At 45.8% G+C, this 15,178-nt stretch overlaps 1 protein-coding gene across 1 annotated transcript in view; it reads right to left on the bottom strand.

Moving 5' to 3' along the window:
* Window positions 1-15,178, bottom strand: part of RSRC1 (arginine and serine rich coiled-coil 1) — a 331,221-nt gene that overhangs the window by 299,958 nt on the left and 16,085 nt on the right. Inside the window, exon 3 of the mRNA XM_030216713.1 lies at window positions 3,029-3,154. Coding sequence (XP_030072573.1) covers window positions 3,029-3,154 — 126 coding nt within the window. The remainder of the gene's footprint in view (window positions 1-3,028; window positions 3,155-15,178) is intronic.

The following is a 15,178-nucleotide window of genomic DNA, read 5'->3' as shown; positions in this document are numbered from 1 at the left end:
GCCGGCACCCCTCCACCCGGGCCCTCGCTTCGCTATTGAAACAGCGCAGGAACGCAGCACACAGCTCAGATGAGCTGCCGTCCTTCTTCTCTGCCTTTGTCCCGCCCTCGTGGGCGAGGGCAGGACACAGGCAGGGAAGGAAGGCCGACGGCAGCTCAGCTGAGCTGTGTGCTGCGTTGATGCTGTTTCTATAGTGGAGCGAGAGCCCGGTCCGGGTGGATGGCGGCGGCGACTCCGGGTGGGGGGAGTGGTGGCGGCAAGCTGAGGGGGGGGAAGTGGTAGCGACGGCGGTTTCGTCCCTCCCCTTGCGCAGTAGAGACCCTCTCTGTCCCGCCCTCGTCATCACGTATTGACGCGGGGGCGGGACAGAGAGGGTCTTTACTGCGCATTTGCGAGTGAGTTCGGTCACTCGCCGTTTATATGTTTGATGGACTAACTGTGTCATTAACCTGATGGCAATGGAGTGTAAACGGGCACAAAAAGGGAAACTTGCTAGGTGGAAGGCTTCTCAAGGGATATGGCAACTCCTTTGGAACTCTGACACCAAAACCATGTGTTCCTTATTAAATTATTAGGGTAGGGGTGAGGTGCTGGGTTGTCAGTGCTGGGGAGGAGGGGGGAATTAGAGGGTTGGATGGAAGGGATCTAGAAGGTAGGCTAGAAAACGTTGGTGGAAATACAGCTATGTGAAAAAGCTTTTGCCCCCTCCTGATTTATAATGTAATAACAGACAACAGGAACCTAAGTAAACACAGTTTTCACATCATTTATTTAAATAACTGCCCCCTTTGTTGTTAATCAACCAACTGACGAAACTTAACTGATAATTACATTCAGCTGATTGAACACAGCAGGCTTGACTGCAGTCAGGCCTGTTGAATCTTGAATCTCAACTTCACAATATATTGAACCTTGCCATAAGAGTAGACACCACAAGGTTTCTACAAAAATGCTACGCTATGATCAAAGGAAATTCCAGAAGAAATGAGAAACAAAAGTTGTTGAAATCAGTTTGCAAAAGGGTTACAAAGCAATTTCTAAAGTTCTAGGACTCCACCAAACCACAGTCAGAGTCATTCTAGTACCTCCAAATGGAGAAGACTTGAAACAGTGGTGAAGTCTTCCTAGGAGTGTCCAGTCTGGCAAAATTACTCCAAGAGTGCAGAGACAACTCATCCAGAAGGTCACAAAACATCTCAGAACATCAACCCCAAAACTGCAGGCCAGTCTAGCCTCAGATAAGGTCAGTGTTCATGGCTCCAAAATAACAAAGAGACTAGGCAAAACTGGAATTCATGGGGGGAGTAGCAAGGTGGAAACTGCTACATCAATGCTCATCTCATATTTATAAAAGAACATCTGGATGATCCCCAAGCATGTTGGGATAATGTTCTATGGACAGACAATTCAAAAGTGGAACTCTTTGGACAACACTGGTCCCATTATGTCTGGTATAAAGCAAATACAGCATTCCACAGTAACAACATCATACCAGTAGTCAAACATGGTTACTGTAATGTGATAAGAACATAAGAGTAGCCATACTAGGTCCGACCAATAGTCCATCTAGCCCAGTATCCTGTTTTCCAAACAATGGCCAAGCCAGGTCACAAGTACCTGGCAGAAACCCAAATCGTGGCAACACTCCATACTACAAATCCCAGGGCAAGGAGTGGCTTCCACAGTCTGTCTCAATAGCAGACTATCGACTTTTCCTCCAGGAACTTGTCCAAACCTTTTTTTAAACCCAGATATGCTAACTGCTGTTCAGCAAAGAGTTCCAGAGCTTAACTATTCGTTGAGTGAAAAAAATATTTCCTCCTATTTCTTTTAAAAGTATTTCCACGTAACTTCCTTGATTGTCCCTTACTTCTGGAATGAGTAAAAAACTGATTTACTTCTATTCGTTCTACATCACTCAGGATTTTGTAGACCTCAATCATATTGCCCCTCCTCTGTCTCTTTTCCAAGCTGAAGAGCCCTAACCTCTTTAGCCTTTCCTCATACGAGAGGAGTACCATCCCCTTTATCATTTTGGTCGCGCTTCTTTGAACCTTTTCTAATTCTGCTATATCTTTTTTTGAGATACAGCGACCAGAACTGAATGCAGTACTCAAGATGTGGACGCACCATGGAGCGATACAAAGGCATTATAGTGTTTTCAGTCTTATTCACCATCTCTTTCCTAATAATTCCTAGCATCCCATATAAACAGTGTATGGCAGCAGCCAAAAAAACCCAAATAGGATTCTACGAATTATTAGGAAACGTATGGTAAATAATACTGAAAAGCTCTGGAACTCTTTGCCAGAGGATGTGGTAACGGCAGTTAGCGTATCTGGGTTTTAAAAAAATGTTTGGAGGAAAAGTCCATAGTCTGCTATTGAGGCAGACATGGGAAGCAGTTGCTTGCCCTGGGATTTGGAGTGTTGCCATGATTTGGGTTTCTGCCAGGTATTAAAATGTTATACATACTTCACATTTGAGCTTAAAAATGGAAAAGCTAGAGATTTTTTTTTATGTAATGAAAACATTAGGCTTTTATTAAAGGGGTTAGTTATTAAGGTGGATTAAAACCATAATGCACAGTAAACAGCAATAACATACATTATATTGCATTAACACACTTTAATATACTGCAGGACACACAATTATAAGATGCAAAGCATGCAAAACACCTCATTACTATGTAAATTCAATAAAGCTTGTGGTGAACACTGCAAGTCGTATTATTCCTGGAAAAATAACGGCTAGCAAGAAACCTAGGCTGCATCTTAAAGGGGCCAAACAAATACAGCTCAACTGCCGCATCTCCTGAAGCCCCCCCCCCCCAGTTTCCTCCCAATGCCCCCCCCCCTCCATTACACACTGCAGACTGAGGGCCAAGCAGGGCTGCAACAGGAGGTACGGCAGGCGCAAGGTTTGAATAAATGATCTTTCCACATAAAGAATACTTGAGAATTTTCAAGAACATGCATATATGATCAGTAGAAAAAAAACAGAATACCTAAAAAAAAAATTCCCATACCTTCTTGGTCTACTCCTCGACCTCGATCGTTGCGACTTGTGGGATTTTCCTCGGTCTCTTGACCTGCTGTGACTGCGTTTTCTTCTAGATTCATATGAAGAACTACTGCTAGATCGGTGCCTGTGCCTGAAACAATCAGAGCATTTCTTGATTATTTTATTGCAGTCATCCTGCTTAAATATGCTTCGATTGCTTACAGAAATCAGCTGTTTTCTGGTCTGCATATGGTGAAAGCCACTATCAATTTGTACAACCTATTTTGGCCAAGTGCCAAAAACTTGGCAACATCTCCACTAGTGATGCTGTTGTGCTATGAGATGGGGAAAAGACTCACTGAAATCTAGACTCCTCCAGGGTTTCTGGCCCCCTAAACTGCCTAATTCTATAAAAGTTGCCAAAAATTGCACGTGCAAATTTGCATGCACAATTTAATTGAATGAGCTCATTAGCACCACTAAGTGGCTTTTTAACAAGCAATTATTTGCACTAATTAGATTTAATTGGCATATCCATGTCTAAAATTTAGGCACGATCTGACAAAGAGGGCTCAGAAAAGGGAGGGTCATGGGTGTAACGGGGGCGTTCCTAAAACTAATGCACATCTGGGATATGTTCCTATGTAGGCATGTACATACATTTGCACCATGTTTCAGTTGGTGAAATGGTCACGCCTAAAGTTAGGCACGATTCCCGGGCATAAATGTTATTCTATAAACCGCGCCTAACTTTAAGCATGGCTTATATTATAGCACTGCTTATCACATCCATAATAAAATTAATATAGCAAGCCCACAAATTTTGAAAACAACTGTGATGTGGAATACCAGAAGGCATTGTTACTTGTGGTATGGACTGTCAACCACTGGTTTATATGTTCTTTATACAAATTTGAATATAGTTCCAAAAAGAACTTGAAACAAAAAATGCCCAACCTATAAGGTGATCTGCAATCGCAGTGAAAATTTGGGACCAGTGTGAAAAACACTTGCTGTTTCAGTCCATTGCTTCTTAAGTGTGCTACTAACAATAGATAAGTGCTTAGTTAACTCTACCATGAAATCACATGAATGAGCTCAAAAACAAAAGTAGACGGACAGAAATGGGTCTTTTAATAGCTACTAGGTTCAAGAATTCTATATGAAATGCTCAAGACAGCAGAAACTAAGACATTGAGCTTTCCCTTCCTTAATTCAAAACCTTATTGAAATCACATTATCATCAATTGGCTTTTCATCATAAGGATGGTGCACAGTTCAACCTGTGCAGACCTGCTAAGTTTTAAAATATTTTTTAAACATTTTTTTTCCTTCTCTCTTTTATTATATTCGGAGTGTGTTCTCTGCTATTATAAATGGAGTTCCTTTCCAATTTCTAATAATTTATTTTTCTCATTTCTTGCAAACCACTTTGGCCTCCACTTGAGTTAAGACAGTATATGAAATAATAGAATAAACAAAATACTAGACCAAGCAGGGCATTTTCGATATATGACATCTAAGTCTGACTTTGGAAGTTTTCCTCAAAATGTCCAGAATCCAAGTGGCGAATATAGCAATTTTCAAAACAGCAAAATATCTACTTTTTTTAAATGGCTACTTGCCAGATGATTTTGTGCTCTGTGCATTTAGGGGAGGATTCTATATATGGCACCTAAAATATACGCTCAGAAAACATTTCTGGCTAAGTGTATTCTATAATCAGTGCCTAGATTTAGGTGTGGTATATAGAATACGCTTAGTTGATATCCTAGTACCTAAATCAATGTTCTCCATTTACACCAACAAAAACACGGCGTAAATCCCTGAGCACAGATTTAAGCGCAGAGGGCCATATTCTATAACAACATGCATAAATTCTGGAACGCCCACAAAACACCAATTTCCCCGTCTATAACCACACCCCTTTTTGCCTGCATGCATTAAAATTTAGGCACTCTACGTTACAGAATACGCTTAGCGATGTGTGTGCAGAAACTTTAATTGTCAATTAGTGCTCATTATTGCTTGTTAAGCCAATTAAGTTACACACGTTGTTATAGAATATGCTTGGATCACTAGGCACAGTATATAGAATCCGGGGGTTATCTTTTTGGTCCATTTAAAAAAAACAAATCCAAGTGAAAAACACACAAAATCAAGCCATTGAGATGTAGGAGGAGCCAGCATTCACAGTAGACTGGCCACACAGACATCCCAGCAGAGCAGTGGGGCATCTTTGGCCAGTGTTGTATAGTAACAAAGTTAAACAAGATACAATACTTAAGTAAACATTTCAGTACTTTTACTTGTTACTGTGTACATAAGGCTGGGCACTTTTACATGTAATGGAGTATTATCTGCACCAATTTCAAGTACTTTTACCTTATTACAATTTGATTTCATTACAGGTAACATGGTGGCTGAAGAACTCCATTTTCCTCCCCCCTCCTCCTCTTCACAAGGCTCCGAGGCAGGCGTGTAGCTACTGGCCCACCCAGTCTCAGCTCAAGCCCACCCTGTCTGTCTCTGATCACCACCAATCAGGTGCCTATCTTAGGCGCCAATAACCCTGCACAGCCGCAGTAAGTCGCACTGGCATTAGCGCTTCATACACGTTTAATAGGAAGCCTCCTGTGAGCCGCCCGTGCCCCATCAGTAATTGTAGCTGAAGTTGTTGTTTACTGCCACTCCTCTAGGAGACCACATGCACCACCAGACACTGAGAAAGTTCCAGGAGGAACTGCTGAAGAAACTTGCAATTGGGGAGTAGTAGCAGTTTTGTTCAGCTGAACTAAGGCAGGCCGGCAGGCTCCTGAGTACAACTTAGCTCGCTGGCCCCTCTCCTCCCCCCTCCCCCCCCCCCATCCTGTGCCAGTGGTGACGGACCGGTACCATTGCTGCCACTGAGAAATCTGGGCAGTGGGCTGTCATCAGCCACATCCTGATAAGTCAAGTCTACAGTTCTGCCCCGGCCCTGCAGCACTACAAGGACTCGGAGCCAGCTTGGGTCCCTTCTCCAGCACTGCATAACAATCAGGGCCTCATTGTTGTTGGTGTGCTACTGGGCTTCCCACCGATATCAAATCTAACCTTTTTTCTTTTTAACTTGGGCAGTGCAGAGCCCACCCCCACAATAGACAGAAGCAAAGATTTAATATTGGTGGGTTTCTAGATGGGCTCTGCAGTGCCCAGATTTGTTTTTTTTCCTTGTTTTGTATTTATGTTTCAACATTTTTATTGATGATAAACATATATTATCACAACAATAGTCAGGGGTACACACAGTGTTGCCCCAAGACTTCCAATCTTACAAAACAATAATAACATCCATCATCAAACTTTTTAAGCATTTTCTCCCCTCCTCCCTCCCACCCCATGTATCTCCCAACCGAGCCTTGTGTTCTTATAGACTCGGTGGTATCCCTCCCTTTCCCCCCCCCCCCTCAGAGTTACATCTAATACTTCAACGCTTTTTCCCCCATGACAGTACAAAATAATTCCCACATTCCATTTGAAAAAATGACTGAACTTAACCATGGAGAAACATATAACTAATACAGTTAGTTATCCTCTGTCATCAAACTGGTATCGTTTCCCCCCTCTTCCTATGTCCATCCACTCGTTATCATTCTTCAATTAATAATGCTCTGCCACTTTGCATCCTGTAAATTCCAGAGCCATTGATCATATCATAACACTTCTGATATTTAACTATTTACTATCTGTTATATTGTCATTTTGGGCTTTCCTCTCTTCTCCCCTTTCCCCATGGACCCCCACCCTTCCCCCCCTCATAATCCCCCCCCCCCTCCCCTTTAACCATTGTTGAAGGGTACATGTTTTAATAACCGGTATCATATCCAAAAAAAAAAAAAAAAAAGCATAGAATCATATAAAGTTCCCAAATCTCACAATTTAGAATAGTAGTGGTAAGAACCTCAAATCATTTGTTTATGTCTACCCCCCTCCCCCTCTTTACCAGGGAGCTCGTCCACCCATTAATGATGTCTGACTTTTGATTATATCTCATGTTTCTAATTATATGCTTTCCATATATACAGACTAACCCAATGTGTTCAATACGTGGCTCCGTGCTTTGTGTAGGTATGCCCCCCAAATTTTTATGAATCGTTGGCGTCTCTTTGGTGTATTACGGGCGTCCTGCATTTCCCATGTAGAGCTGTTTTACCAGGTTTAAGCAGTACTGTTATATGGGCCTGGTTCATATATAGTGGCAAAGATCCTCGTTGAAGAGTTAAATTAAATACCTCAGTCAGCACCGGGCTAATTTCTGCCTGCATTAACTTTTAAAACTCATTCCTCATTCCATCAGGGCCCGGTGCTTTCCCCAGAGGACTTTGCTTGATCACCCACATAACTTCATCTACAGTAATATCTGCATTCAACACCCTTAACTCCTCAGCCTCCATTTGAGGTAAATCAACGCTAGCCAAGTATGTCTCACCAGGCCTGACCAGATCCTCCTGTGGTTTATACAACTGTTCAAAGAAGTCTTTAAATACTCCCGAGATTTCACTGTCCTTGTGTACTAGTGACCCACGGTGATCCCTTAGTGAGAGTATCTTTTGATTACCTACTTTTCTGCCCATGACCTTCGCCAGGAAGCCCCCTCCCTTATTTGCAAATTTATAGAGCTGGTATTTATAGTAAGCCTGGGATTTTTTAACTGTACGGTGCAACAACTCGTTAAGGCTCTGTTGGGCCTCTAGTAATTGCACTCGGAGGCTCTGAGTATGTCCCGCGCTGTACTGACGTCGCAATTCAGTCACTCTCCTTTCTAATCTAAGAATTTCTTGTCGCCTCATTTTCCGCTTAAAGCTTACATAAGCTATAATCTTCCCTCTAAGCACTGCTTTAGCTGTTTCCCAATAAAGCACCGGGTCCGTCCTATGATTCTCATTATTGATGCCAAATTCTTTCCAACACTTAGTCAAATGGGGTAAGAATTGCCCATCCCTATAAAGCCAAGTTGGGAATCTCCATATGTAATCCTCTCTTATCCCTCCGTCCAACTCCAACCTCGCCATTACCCAGGCATGATCGGAAACCACTATTGGCCCTATTTTCGCTGTGTCCACCTGTGTGAAGATGTCTCCAGTTACTAATATATAGTCGATACGGGACAAAGTGGCATGGGCCCTCGATAAATGGGTATAGTCCCTCTCAAGAGGGTTCAAAGTTCTCCACACATCTACTACTGCAAAAGCTTCCTCCAGTGCTGCTATTCCCTTCCCCGGCCTAGCTCTCCCTCTCCCACTTGAGCCAGACCTGTCCAGTGCCGGGTCCGCGACTTCATTAAAGTCGCCCCCCATTATAATCGGGGCTCCTCCTAACCCTTGCATAGCACTAATGAGCTGTGTATAAAAGCGCTGGTCAAACGTATTTGGCGCATAAATATTGCAAAGCAAGATTGGTTGTCTGTCCAATACTACAGATGCCAACACGTATCTACCCCCAGTGTCTCCTACTACCTGATTGACTTTCACATGTATACCTTTCCTTACTAGTGTAATCACTCCTCCTTTTCCCCCTACTGCCGGGGATTCAAAAATGTCTCCCACCCACCATCGTTTCAGTTTAGCATGTTCTATACCTGTCAAATGTGTCTCCTGCAGAAATGCAATTGATGTCTTTTGATCATTAAGGATTTTTAGAATTTTCTGTCGTTTAATGGGCGAGTGGATGCCCCCTACATTCCAAGTTACTACCTGTAATGGAGTCATGTAATCTCCACTCGTTCGTTAATACTGCCCTGCATTCTTCCCCCAATCTTTGCGGAGAGGTGTCCCAGCCACCACCCCTCCCGCTCCTCTTTCCAATCTGTCATTACTCTTGCACCACACCATATGTCAATCATACCATCACATGTATACAAACACCATGTTCACTTCCCAAATCTTGTCCCTCCCTCCCACCCAACCCCCCCTCCCTCTCCATCCCTCCCCTCTCCCCCTCCCCCCTCTACCCTCTTTGTCACTCTCCCAGGCCCCTTCCATGCCCTTGACTTCTCTCGCCCTTTGAAGCCCCTAAATTATCTGTAAACATCTGGTCCCTTAATCCACACCCCTCAAAGCAATCAACAACATTATAAGCCCGGGACTCCTATGACCCCATCCTCCAACATGTACTGGAGTCCCTTGAACTCATCCCATATTAACCTTAACTGATGAACAACAAGAACCTTCAAATCTGTAACTTGAGCTTTCAGTACATCTCTTACCATATACCATAGCATGCGGATATAATCCCCATGTCCTCTTCCACCAACGGGAAGACTCCCCTAGGTGTCTGTCTCGGCTTGGACTCTACTGCAAAGTCATGTGTCTGGCTCTTTCATTTCCACGTCTAGGAACTTTTGAGCTTCTTGAACAGTTTGAAAGGATCTCCACTGGTTCCCATGCTGAATCTTTAAAATAGCTGGGTATAGTAACATAAATCTGGTGCTCTTGGCGACCAGTGTGGAGCATATGGGATGAAAACGGCGTCTTTGTTCCTGTACTCCTGCCGAGTAGTCCTGAAAAATCTTTATTGGGGAACCCTCATATTGAAGAGAGTCGCGCCTCGTCCGGAATCCTCGTAATATTTCTTCTTTATGCAGGTAGTTAAGCACTTTAATGATGACGATTCGCGGTCTCTGCAAATTTGGTTGCCAACGCCCTAGCCTATGGGCTCGCTCGATGCACAACTCCCCTCGGCTATCTGATAGGGCCAACTCTTTTTTCAACCACTGTTCTAGTAATTGTCCAAGTAGCCTTTCTGGGACCTTTTCGGGGATGCCCACAATTCTCAAGTTGCATCTCCTGGCACGGTTTTCCATGTCCTCCATTTTTTCTTGTTGCAACTTAAGTTGAGTCCTGAGCCTGGCAATCTCCTGTATGTTCTGGGAGCTGGAGTCCTCCACTGCTGCTATCCGAGTCTCCGCCTCTCCTACTCTCTTCTCCGTTTCGGCCCCTGAGGATTCTAAGTTCTTTAATTGTCCGGCCAACAAGTCGAATCTCGGGTTGAGAGCTGCGCTCACCGCTGCTGTTATTTGCGCCAGTTGTTTATCAGTGAATTCACCCTCAGCTGTACCTTTCAAGTCCGCCATTTTATGGCTGGGCTTAGGAGGTGAGAGTCTTTCTTTATCAAATTTTGTGCCTCTACGGGTGATTCCAGATGGCCTGGGTTTCAAATATTGCTCCATACATTCAGCAGCACCGCTCTCGGACACTCTCCCAGCACTTCGGCGAACAGCTCAACTGCTATTTAACAAGTGGCCTCTGCCCAGGCCTCGTTTATATTCGGGGCCTCAGGTGCCGTGGGATAGTTATACTGGGCCTTCAACCCACCACCTCGCGTTATCGTATCTGCATACACAGGGTTGTCCCTTTAATTAGCGGACAAATTCAGGCGCATAAAAACAGTATAATAAGTCCACTCTGCTAGAATTTCTTCCCTCTAACCCAGGGATGTATCTGCCAATTGCGTGAGTGCAGCCGCCAAAAGAGCTTGCCCGCTAGCTGAAGTTCCTCCACTCCTCCAGCTCCTGAGATGCCCTTTCTGCAACTTTTGCAACTTTTGCCAGAGCTTGCTTGTCGGCTCCTTGCCCCGATCCCAAGAGCAGGTACTCACTGTCTCTGTTCCTGCGACAGGATCCGGCCTTCCCCCTTCCGCCTGGACTCCCGCCTCTCCTGTTAGCCGCCAAGTATATTCTTTAAAGGCTCCGGGCGTTCTCTGCCGCCGCCATCTTGGAACCGCTCGAGTTCATTTCAAAGTTGTTTTTAGTGTTAAAGATAACGCCAGCAGTGCCGCTTCCGTGTTCATCTATGCCCCGGGTGCCCTCCTTGCTCACTGGGTCTTTTGGGAGCGGGTCCGGCGATGGAAAAATCGTGGCTTCATTCGGGCGGAACAGAGCTCACAACGAGGCGTCCATCTCGCTGCTCGTCTCCACCGGAAGTCTTCTCACTACACTGATTTAATATCTTTTTTATTGGACTAACAACATCGCTTTCGAAGGTAACCCTTCTTGAGATCAAAATAAGCAAAAAACCTTCATTGTTTTGTATTTAATGCTGGTGTGCTTCTGTGTGAGGTTGCATGGGGGACTGGGACAGGCAGGATAGATGCCAAAGTTTGCAGTTTACCATATTTTTCAATAAGCAATACAAAACTACTCTATGGGGTCTGACTGTTTAATTTAATTGAAGGGAATATTGTCTTGTTGTTGTTGCCTGATTGTGTAGAAAAATATTTTGTTTTGAATGTATTAATTGGAATAAGCCAGCCTTTGGAAATCTGTATCTTCCCTACCCCTATTCAACATCTGGTATCTTTAGTTTCAATGTGTCTATTATTGTACAATTTGACTGCTCAAGTTTTCTGATTATGCAAAAAAACATAAGTACATAAGTAATGCCACACTGGGAAAAGACCAAGGGTCCATCGAGCCCAGCATCCTGTCCACGACAGCGGCAAATCCAGGCCAAGGGCACCTGGCAAGCTTCCCAAACGTACAAACATTCTATACATGTTATTCCTGGAATTGTGGATTTTTCCGAAGTCCATTTAGTAGTGGTTTATGGACTTATCCTTTAGGAAACCGTCTAACCCCTTTTTAAACTCTGCCAAGCTAACTGCCTTCACCACATTCTCCAGCAACGAATTCCAGAGTTTAATTATACGTTGGGTGAAGAAATATTTTCTCCGATTTGTTTGAAATTTACTACACTGTAGCTTCATCACATGCCCCCTAGTCCTAATATTTTTGTAAAGCGTGAACAAACGCTTCACATCCACCTGTTCCACTTCATTCATAATTTTATATACTTCTATCATGTTTCCCCTCAGCCGTCTGTTCTCCAAGCTGAAAAGCCCTAGCCTCCTTAGTCTTTTTTCATAGGGAAGTCGTCCCATCCCTGCTATCATTTTAGTTGCCCTTCGCTGCACCTTTTCCAATTCTACTATATCTTTCTTGAGATGCGGTGACCAGAATTGAACACAATACTCAAGGTGCGGTCGCACTATGGAGCGATACAACGGCATTATAACATCCTCACACCTGTTTTCCATACCTTTCCTAATAATACCCAACATTCTATTCGCTTTCCTAGCTGCTGCAGCAGCACACCTCTCTCTTTGACTACTTCCTCCCCCCCCCCCCCCCAAGGTTAATAATGAGTGATTCATAGTCATTTGAAAATATGGAACATCTATGGCCATATTTGAAATCAATGTTTAAATTGGTCAGGGACAACTTTTAATATGTAATTGGGGCATATATCTAGCATGCAGTAGGCGGAGGACAACTTTCTTAGTAAGTGAATGATACATACCTGTAGCAGGTGTTCTCCGAGGACAGCAGGCTGATTGTTCTCACGACTGGGTGACGTCCGCGGCAGCCCCCACCAACCGGAAAAAAGCTTCGCGGGACGGTCGGCACGCAGGGCACGCCCACCGCGCATGCGCGGCCGTCTTCCCGCCCGTGCGCGACCGCTCCCGCCAGTTGAATGACTAGCAAAAGATGAAACACACAACTCCAAAGGGGAGGAGGGAGGGTAGGTGAGAACAATCAGCCTGCTGTCCTCGGAGAACACCTGCTACAGGTATGTATCATTCACTTTCTCCGAGGACAAGCAGGCTGCTTGTTCTCATGACTGGGGTATCCCTAGCTCTCAGGCTCACTCAAAACAAGAACCCAGGTCAATTGAACCTCGCAACGGCGAGGGTATAACAGAAAATTGACCTACGAAGAACAACTAACTGAGAGTGCAGCCTGACCAGAATAAATTCGGGTCCTGGAGGGTGGAGTTGGATTTACACCCCAAACAGATTCTGCAGCACCGACTGCCCGAACTGACTGTCGCGTCGGGTATCCTGCTGGAGGCAGTAATGTGATGTGAATGTGTGGACAGATGACCACGTCGCAGCCTTGCAAATCTCTTCAATAGTGGCTGACTTCAAGTGGGCCACCGACGCTGCCATGGCTCTAACACTATGAGCCGTGACATGACCCTCAAGAGCCAGCCCAGCCTGGGCGTAAGTGAAGGAAATGCAATCTGCTAGCCAATTGGAGATGGTGCGTTTCCCGACAGCGACCCCTAGCCTGTTAGGGTCGAAAGAAACAAACAATTGGGCGGACTGTCTGTGGGGCTGTGTCCGCTCCAAGTAGAAGGCCAATGCTCTCTTGCAGTCCAATGTGTGCAACTGACGTTCAGCAGGGCGGGTATGCGGCCTGGGGAAGAATGTTGGCAAGACAATTGACTGGTTAAGATGGAACTCCGACACCACCTTCGGCAGGAACTTTGGGTGGGTGCGGAGCACTACTCTGTTGTGATGAAATTTGGTATACGGAGCATGAGCTACCAGGGCTTGAAGCTCACTGACCCTACGAGCTGAAGTAACTGCCACCAAGAAAATGACCTTCCAGGTCAAGTACTTCAGATGGCAGGAATTCAGTGGCTCAAAAGGAGGTTTCATCAGCTGGGTGAGGACGACGTTGAGATCCCATGACACTGTAGGAGGCTTGATAGGGGGCTTTGACAAAAGCAAGCCTCGCATGAATCGAACGACTAAAGGCTCTCCAGAGATGGCTTTACCTTCCACACGATAATGGAAAGCACTAATCGCACTAAGGTGATTCCTTACTGAGTTGGTCTTGAGGCCAGACTCTGATAAGTGCAGAAGGTATTCAAGCAGGTTCTGTGCAGGGCAAGAACGAGGTTCTAGGGCCTTGCTCTCACACCAAACGACAAACCTCCTCCACTTGAAAAAGTAACTCTTTTTAGTGGAATCCTTCCTAGAGGCAAGCAAGACCCGGGAGACACCCTCAGACAGACCCAACGCAGCGAAGTCTACGCCCTCAACATCCAGGCCGTGAGAGCCAGGGATTGAAGGTTGGGGTGCAGCAACGCTCCGTCGTTCTGCGAAATGAGAGTCGGAAAACACTCCAATCTCCACGGTTCTTCTGAGGACAACTCCAGAAGAAGAGGGAACCAGATCTGACGGGGCCAAAAGGGCGCTATCAGAATCATGGTGCCGCGGTCTTGCTTGAGCTTCAGTAAGGTCTTCCCCACCAAAGGTATGGGAGGATAAGCATACAGGAGGCCGGTCCCCCAATGAAGGAGAAAGGCGTCCGACGCTAGCCTGCCGTGTGCCTGAAGTCTGGAACAGAACAGAGGCAGCTTGTGGTTGGTCTGAGAGGCGAAAAGGTCCACCGAGGGGGTGCCCCACGCTCGGAAGATCTTGCGTACCACTCTGGCATGGAGAGACCACTCGTGCGGTTGCAATACTCTGCTCAGTCTGTCGGCCAGACTGTTGTTTACGCCTGCCAGGTACGTGGCTTGGAGGAGCATGCCGAACTGACACGCCCAACGCCACATCCCGACGGCCTCCTGACACAGGGGGCGAGATCCGGTGCCCCCCTGCTTGTTGACGTAATACATTGCAACCTGATTGTCTGTCCGAATTTGGATAATTTGGCAGGACAGCCGATCTCTGAAAGCCTTCAGTGCGTTCCAGATCGCTCGGAGCTCCAGGAGGTTGATCTGCAGATCCTTTTCCTGGAGGGACCACAGACCCTGGGTGTGAAGCCCATCGACATGGGCTCCCCACCCCAGGCGAGATGCATCCGTCGTCAGCACTTTCGTGGGCTGCGGAATTTGGAATGGACGTCCCAGGGTCAAATTGGTCCGGATGGTCCACCAGAGCAGTGAAGTGCGGCAACTGGTGGAGAGGCGGATGACATCTTCTAGATTCCCGGTGGCTTGAAACCACTGGGAAGCTAGGGTCCATTGAGCAGATCTCATGTGAAGACGAGCCATGGGAGTCACATGAACTGTGGAGGCCATATGACCCAGAAGTCTCAACATCTGCCGAGCTGTGATCTGCTGAGACGCTCTGGTCTGCGAAGCCAGGGCCAAGAGATTGGTAGCCCTCGCTTCGGGAAGGTAGGCCTGAGCCGTCTGGGTATTCAGCAGCGCTCCTATGAATTCCAGAGACTGAGTAGGCTGGAGATGGGACTTTGGGTAATTTATCACAAACCCCAGCAGCTCCAGAAGTTGAATAGAGCACTGCATGGACCGGAGGGCTCCTGCCTCCGAGGTGCTCTTGACCAGCCAATCGTCGAGATATGGGAACACGTGCACTCCCAGCTTGCGTAGATACGCCGCCACCA

The sequence above is a fragment of the Microcaecilia unicolor genome, chromosome 10 (genome assembly GCF_901765095.1).
Source record: "Microcaecilia unicolor chromosome 10, aMicUni1.1, whole genome shotgun sequence".
NCBI classification, from domain to species: Eukaryota; Metazoa; Chordata; class Amphibia; order Gymnophiona; family Siphonopidae; genus Microcaecilia; species Microcaecilia unicolor.
Note: the sequence above shows the minus strand (reverse complement) of the source record. Positions and strands in the feature narration are given on the sequence as shown.